This window comes from Barbatula barbatula (genome assembly GCF_947034865.1).
Source record: "Barbatula barbatula genome assembly, chromosome: 17".
In the NCBI taxonomy this organism is placed as follows: Eukaryota; Metazoa; Chordata; class Actinopteri; order Cypriniformes; family Nemacheilidae; genus Barbatula; species Barbatula barbatula.
The window spans coordinates 8,255,253-8,261,669 of NC_136780.1; the positions used below are offsets into that span (position 1 = coordinate 8,255,253).

The window sequence follows — 6,417 nt, forward strand, 5'->3', positions numbered from 1 at the left end:
TCAAAACCTCAATGACTTTCTTCTGTCAAATACAAAAGAAGATATTTTAAGAAGTCTCAATGGTTCTGTGTCCATATAATATAAGTCAACGGGGGCCAATGTTGTTTCTTCAAAATATCTTATTCTGCAAAAGAAAGAAAGTCATATACTGTATGCTAATATCATGAGGGCGTATAAATAATTAAACATTTTATTTTGGGGTGAACTCACCCTCTTATACCTTTGTGATGTCTCCATTGAGTTTCATTCGGCTCTGCTCTTCAGTGCCCTTACAATACAACGTAATGCAATAAATACTGAGAAGCAATGTGATTTTAGGGTATTTTAAACGGTTTCCCTAACTGATTCCTGGTGTTGAGTGTTTGCTAGACTTAGAAATGCCTTTATTTTGTCCCATCAATATGTCACAGGTAATTGGGTAGGCATTGTTGTGTGATCATGCAGGACCATCAGAGAAGTATCGGTCAGACATTCTTTAGATTCCTGTGGAATGAGATGCAGCGGAATGACGTGTCCTAAGAAGACTTGAAATTGACCACTGGCAGAGCCTGGATAAGGTTATATTAGAATCACAGATTACCAGCAGTTTGATTTACTCTAGATACTTTGTGGGTATTGTTGCTTTTTTACATCCTGAACTTGTTACTTCTGTGTTGAAGGATCAATAGCTTAAGAGCAGCTGCTTCATGGTTCTCTTCTAGATGGCATGAGATAGCACGTTTAAGGTGACTGAGAATGTTTTATTGCATGAGCTGCCTTTTTACTATCACAAATTAACAATTATTTTACTATTTACTTACCCTCCTGCTAATCCATTCCAAACCTGGTAAGTTTCTTCCACAGAACACTAAAGAACTCTGACCCCCATTGACTTCGATTATATGGACATAAAACCTTTGAGACATTTCTTAGAAGTCCCCAAAAGAAAGAATCATATGCAGGTTTTGCACGACACAGAGGTGAATTTTAGAGACAGATTTTTATTTTCTCATCTCCTCCCAAGACAGTAATGATTACTCATCACCCAAGTAGTAAAATATTGCAGATATGACACTACAGTATTTGTCCATGACACTTCCCAACAATTCCATCTTACGATATCATAAAAAGTCTGATGGAAATAACGCTTTATCACTTTTTCCATCTCTTCCTTATAACAAAATTGAAAAATTGGAGTTTACAGTTCCCTGTTCAGTCATTCTTTCTTCGTTGGATGTGAAACTTCCTACATTTTTTAACCATTTGGCACCAATATTTTAAATTCCATCTTTAGGCCTACATATTTAAGTAAGCAGGCCATAATAAGAGACTAACTGAAAACCTTTGAAATAACACACATGACTCACACATAGAGCTACTGTAATGCACACTCAATGAGTGCTTTACTCAAATCCCAACAAGCAAAACACAAACTGTTAACTGAAGTCGCATGCTGGAAATGAAAAAAACAACAGAAAATGGGCAGAGATGAACCCATACAGAAATATTATACTCTGAATATACTCTCCTTCACCCCCCCACCCCGGCACTCCCTCGAGGCCATGTTATTGTTCCTGCCTATCAGTGTCATTTCCATAGCGCGTGCTGAAAGAGAGAAGATAAATTAAGGCAGGTGAGTGTGGATGTGAAACACGGAGAAGGAGCAGGCAACCACACCAACAGCCCACCTGTGCTCAGCTCCGTCTGCACTGGCTCCTGAGAGGAGAACATTACATTATCAAGAGGACTGCTGACAGCCCTGAGCCGATAATGCATTTGAGTCCTTAAGAAGACAAAGTGATGAGTAGATAAAAGTGGAATCATTGGAAGAGGAATACACTGCATTGGAGCTCACGTTATCAGAACAGGTAAGAACATGCGCGTTACTTGCGGCGGTAATTTCAGTTGACAAACAAATGAGCACCGGTTTGCATATGAAACTCAACTGAAAAAGAACTACACGTGTTACTTAACACCTATAGAGAGAATTGAACTGCCTATTGTTTGTGTGATTATGCACAGTTTTAGAATGACTGGAAAATGAAATGAATGGAAAGGCATGTATAACATCTAAAAGTGAGCTTTGAGACTAATTTGAAGGAATGTTGGAAGTTCTATAAGATTTGTGAAAGATTTGGTGCTTAAACTGAAACTAGATGTGCAGTTACTTATAAAACTTTGACAGTAACCTTGCAAAATACCTTTACTCACCCTCTTGTCGTTTCAAATCTTGTATGGACGTAAAACCAATGCAAGTCAATGGGTAGCGCCGTTGTTTGGTTACCAACATTCTTTAAAATATCTTCTTTTGTGTTTCGCAGAAGAAAGAACGTCACACAGGTTTAAAACGACAAGAAAGTGAGTAAGTAATGACAGAACTTCTCATTTCTGGGTGAACCATCCCTTTAACTACATGCAGTTTTGTCATCGGGCATCAACCCAGGCATGAAATTAGGTTAGTAGAGCATCCATGTAAAGCTAATGTCAACAAAGAGTGTCCAGAAACAATGCAACCAGTTTTTATGAATCATTTATAGTTATGTCAAATATCAGGTTCCAGCTATATTGTAGATATAAGAGCACAGTCGAAATTCAAGCCTCAGGGCATCGAGAATGAGAGTCAGGTCAAGAACCTTTCAACCCCTTAGCTATTTTGCTCGGTCATAACAGTGATGGTTGAGTTAATGAATAGCAAACAACTTGTGCACTTATGGTGGTCAAACAGTTCGCTGAGGCGTAGCTAGAGAACAGAGATAGAGGACTCGCTTGCAGGTGCTCTCAGGGCCGTGACTCTGATGAGTCTAGAGGTTTTACACAGTGCTGAGAGACTGGCTGCCTGGGCACCGGCCCGTTCTCTAGGAATGCCAAAGCGAGATCAATATAATGGAGAACAAACAGGAGCATTGTGCATTGCAGGGATGGAGAAAGAAACACACACACACACACACACAGGTCTGCCTGCAGGGCTGTGAGAACAGGCCATCTGCTCCTGGCCAAACCTTTGCCAGGATGTGTGCAAGCACAAAACCACCAGAAAAAAAGCAAACAGCGTACGGTGGATTAAAAGCAAATATTGTTTAACTGAAATGATAAGTTGGTGTATTTACTGGAGTTTGTTGTAAAGTCAATTTGTTAATAAAATGCTTCACGTCTCTGAACGCCAGGATCAGTGGAGCGTTGACTTCTAGAGAGTTTTAGTGCGGTCAAAGGGCTTCTGAAGGACAGTGATGTTGGAAAAAAACTAAGACAACAAAGTAGTCTGTATCTTAGCAATATTGTAAGCACATGTGTTCCACGTGTTCTTGACCTTTACTAGCTTCAACCACATAAAGGTTATATAAGAACTAAAAATAGCTTTACTTTATAGCCTTATGCTATAGAAAAACATTAGTATTATAGGAATGTTGCATTATTAAGGAAATCTGTGCACTGGTGCTTTAAAGACTGCAGATCATCTTGTCCACAGAACAATATAGCCAACTAAAGAAATAAAATTAACGTAAAGAATAAAAATGGTTCTTAATAGATATACCAGACACAGAAACAGAGAACTTTTAAAGGGATAGTTCAAACAAAAATGAAAAAAGATTCTGTCATCATTTACTCCAAATCTGTACACATTTCTTTGTTCTGCTGAACACAAAGATAGATATTGAAACCAGCTTGTAACAGTTCTTGGCCACCATTGACTACCATAGTAGAAAAAAATGATTTAGAAATGTCTTTGTTCTTTTTAGCAAAAAATAAGATATTTTGAAGAATGTTGTAAAGCAAAAAGTTCTGGGGCATTTTGAATACCATTCTCATTTTTCCTACTATGGTAATTAATGGTGGCCAAGAACTGTTTGGTTACAAACATTCGTTCAAGTGTCTTTGTGTTCAGCAGAACATAGAGATTTGGAACAACCCTATGACAGAGTTTTCATTTTTGGGTGAACTACCACTTTAAGAAGGTAGTGGTCTAAAGCAAAGTAACACAAGGTGGCCAGAAACAACAAAGTTTAAAAAAAACTTTTTATGTTTTTTTAGTTTTTAAAACTCTTAGTTACAGGGGACAGAAGACCAAAACACAGAAGACCAAATCTGATTTAAAATTGACTCGATCGAATGACTAATTCGGCCGAGTCGGTTAAAATCAGTTAGGAAGGTCAGAAAGTCAGACAAAAGGCATGAAAATCTTGTTCAGGCTTGTTTTGTGTACTGTTTCTATGTTTGCACAGCCATGTCCATGCAAAGTGTGCTGCCAGTGTCCACATTGAATTCATCTGGCAGTGCATGTTGACTTTATATACAAAGATCTGTATCAAACAATTAGCTATTTGCTCTGCCTATAGCCTACACTGTAACAGGACAAAAAGAAAAAACACGTTTGCCATCTTTTTCATAAAAGTTCATAAAACCAAATATTTCAAACGTTATTATTTCAGTTTCCAGTGAGTCTGCGAGAAGAAATCACCTTCCTGTAAAATGGAGCCCAGCCCTGTGGTGTGGCACACGCAGGTGTACCCCCAAGACTTTGACCTTGAAAGGGTGAGTTCTCAACCCGAGTGCTCCATCTGCTTTAACACCTACGACAACGTCTTCAAAACACCAAAACAGCTGGATTGCACCCACACTTTCTGCCTAGAGTGCATTTCCCGCATCATGGCCACATCCATGGACCCCCAAAACTCGGAAATCTCCTGTCCCTTTTGCCGCCATCACACTATCATTCCCAAAAAAGGGCCCCCGGCACTGACCACGAGCCAGGAGGTGCTGTGCCGTCTGCCCGTCCACCAGCAACACGAGCAGCCGGTATGGCTGGATGGAGAGATGCTGTGCTACCAGCAGGATAAACCCGGCATGCAGGGTTTCTGTATTTGCATCGATATTGGGACCAACGGACAAGGTGGCGTTTCTTCTCCCCAGACTCGACCGAGACTTGGGTTTTTTGAGCGGCTGATGGACTGGAAGCGGCTTTTGCTCTTTATTTTCCTTATGGTATTACTCATGGTCATCATTCTGTGGCCTCTGCAGTGCTTTGTCACGACCGGTTCTATACGTTGCGCTCCGAAGCACTTGCGGCCATCCACTACCACAACAACAGTCTCTACCACAACAATGACCATGACTACAACACCGAATCACACATGAGCATTGCTTTTGCATTAGGATTTGCAGCGATGTTTACATCCATACCTTTGCAAACCTGTTGGGTGATAGAGGCGGTTACGATGCGGTTACATGACTTTGTTACATGACTCATTCACTTTTATTCAAGTGTTCTTTTGCTGCGTACCAAAGTTTGTGAACCAACATTTGAATCCTGAAAGTTGTATTAATCAGGAATTAGTATTTTAAGCACACGTGGGGTTTTTGAAGTCTTGCCGAACATCTGACAACTGCATGACTATTTGCCTACACTGATCAAAACAGCTCTGGTGTGAAAATGCATTAAAAATACATTCAAACTAATTATGAGATCGCACACACCTAAATTTGTAAATGCATTATTTAAACTGTTTATTTACAAACAGATTTTTCTACTTTTGTACATTTGTATATATTTTGACTGTATTCCATGAAATGTAATGTTTTTTTGTCATTTTTCCAATCAAATAAATGCACATGCAAAAAGCACATGGACATTGTTCAGGGAATGTTTTTCATAGTCTTTATTGGAACAATATTCATAAACTCAGGCTGTCTGACAAAAGAAGGGAAAAACAAAGATTCACGTGGCCCTTTAATCTCACTTCCTGCTCTGGGACGGTTAAAGGAACACGCCTCAAAGAATAACTGCCTGAAACCTTAAACCCCAACCCCCAGCGGCGGGTGCTATGAACCTGCTCACACCCACGTAAACCGATCCACACAAGTGTTTTGTCATGGGTTTATGAGGAAAAATGCTATTAAACTTGTTCAGCATTAAACCTTAAGTATGAAAGAGAGGCAAATGATATCTCCTCCATATTTAAGGTGCTTGTGTAAATCATTTAGATAAAGGGGGTAAAGCAAGTTAATGGATTCAGTTAATAGATAACACAAAAATGTATTCGTTATTATCTTCATGACAAAACTGTATCTTGAATAGACCTTGAAAAACTGCTTTGGGGAAGTGTCCAAACCTGTTGGTCAGCTGAAATGAAACAAAACATTGCAAATGTGCACGTTTTATAATTAAATATCTAATATTTTATTGTCATTTAAGACGTAAGTCATTACATTTGCTGTATTTGCAGGGCAAAAGGCATTTTAGGCTGAACCAGTGCAAGAAGGAACACAATCTTAACCACACAAATACAGTCGACACAAAACTATTCAGATCAAACTTACAGAAGTGTAAAACCCATCAACAGAGTATTCAAGTAACAGAATTTAAAACTGTGATAGAGTGAGCAAAGAGGTTCACAACTACCAATGTTACACATTATAATAATAATTAACAAATGTTAAGCA

At 39.0% G+C, this 6,417-nt stretch overlaps 1 protein-coding gene across 2 annotated transcripts; it reads left to right on the forward strand.

Annotated features, from left to right (window-relative positions):
* The first annotated feature begins 1,708 nt into the window (after positions 1-1,708).
* Positions 1,709-5,610, forward strand: rnf223 (ring finger protein 223). Of its 2 annotated transcripts, none has more exons than XM_079479010.1 (2): positions 1,709-1,847; positions 4,414-5,610. In XM_079479010.1, exon 2 carries the CDS (start codon positions 4,447-4,449, stop codon positions 5,110-5,112), a length of 666 nt encoding a protein of 221 aa, XP_079335136.1. In that variant the 5' UTR covers positions 1,709-1,847; positions 4,414-4,446; the 3' UTR covers positions 5,113-5,610. The 2 variants fall into 2 exon arrangements, with proteins under 2 accessions (XP_079335136.1, XP_079335137.1); XM_079479011.1 differs by having other exon boundaries at positions 1,726-1,847; positions 4,407-5,610.
* The last annotated feature ends 807 nt before the right edge of the window (positions 5,611-6,417 follow it).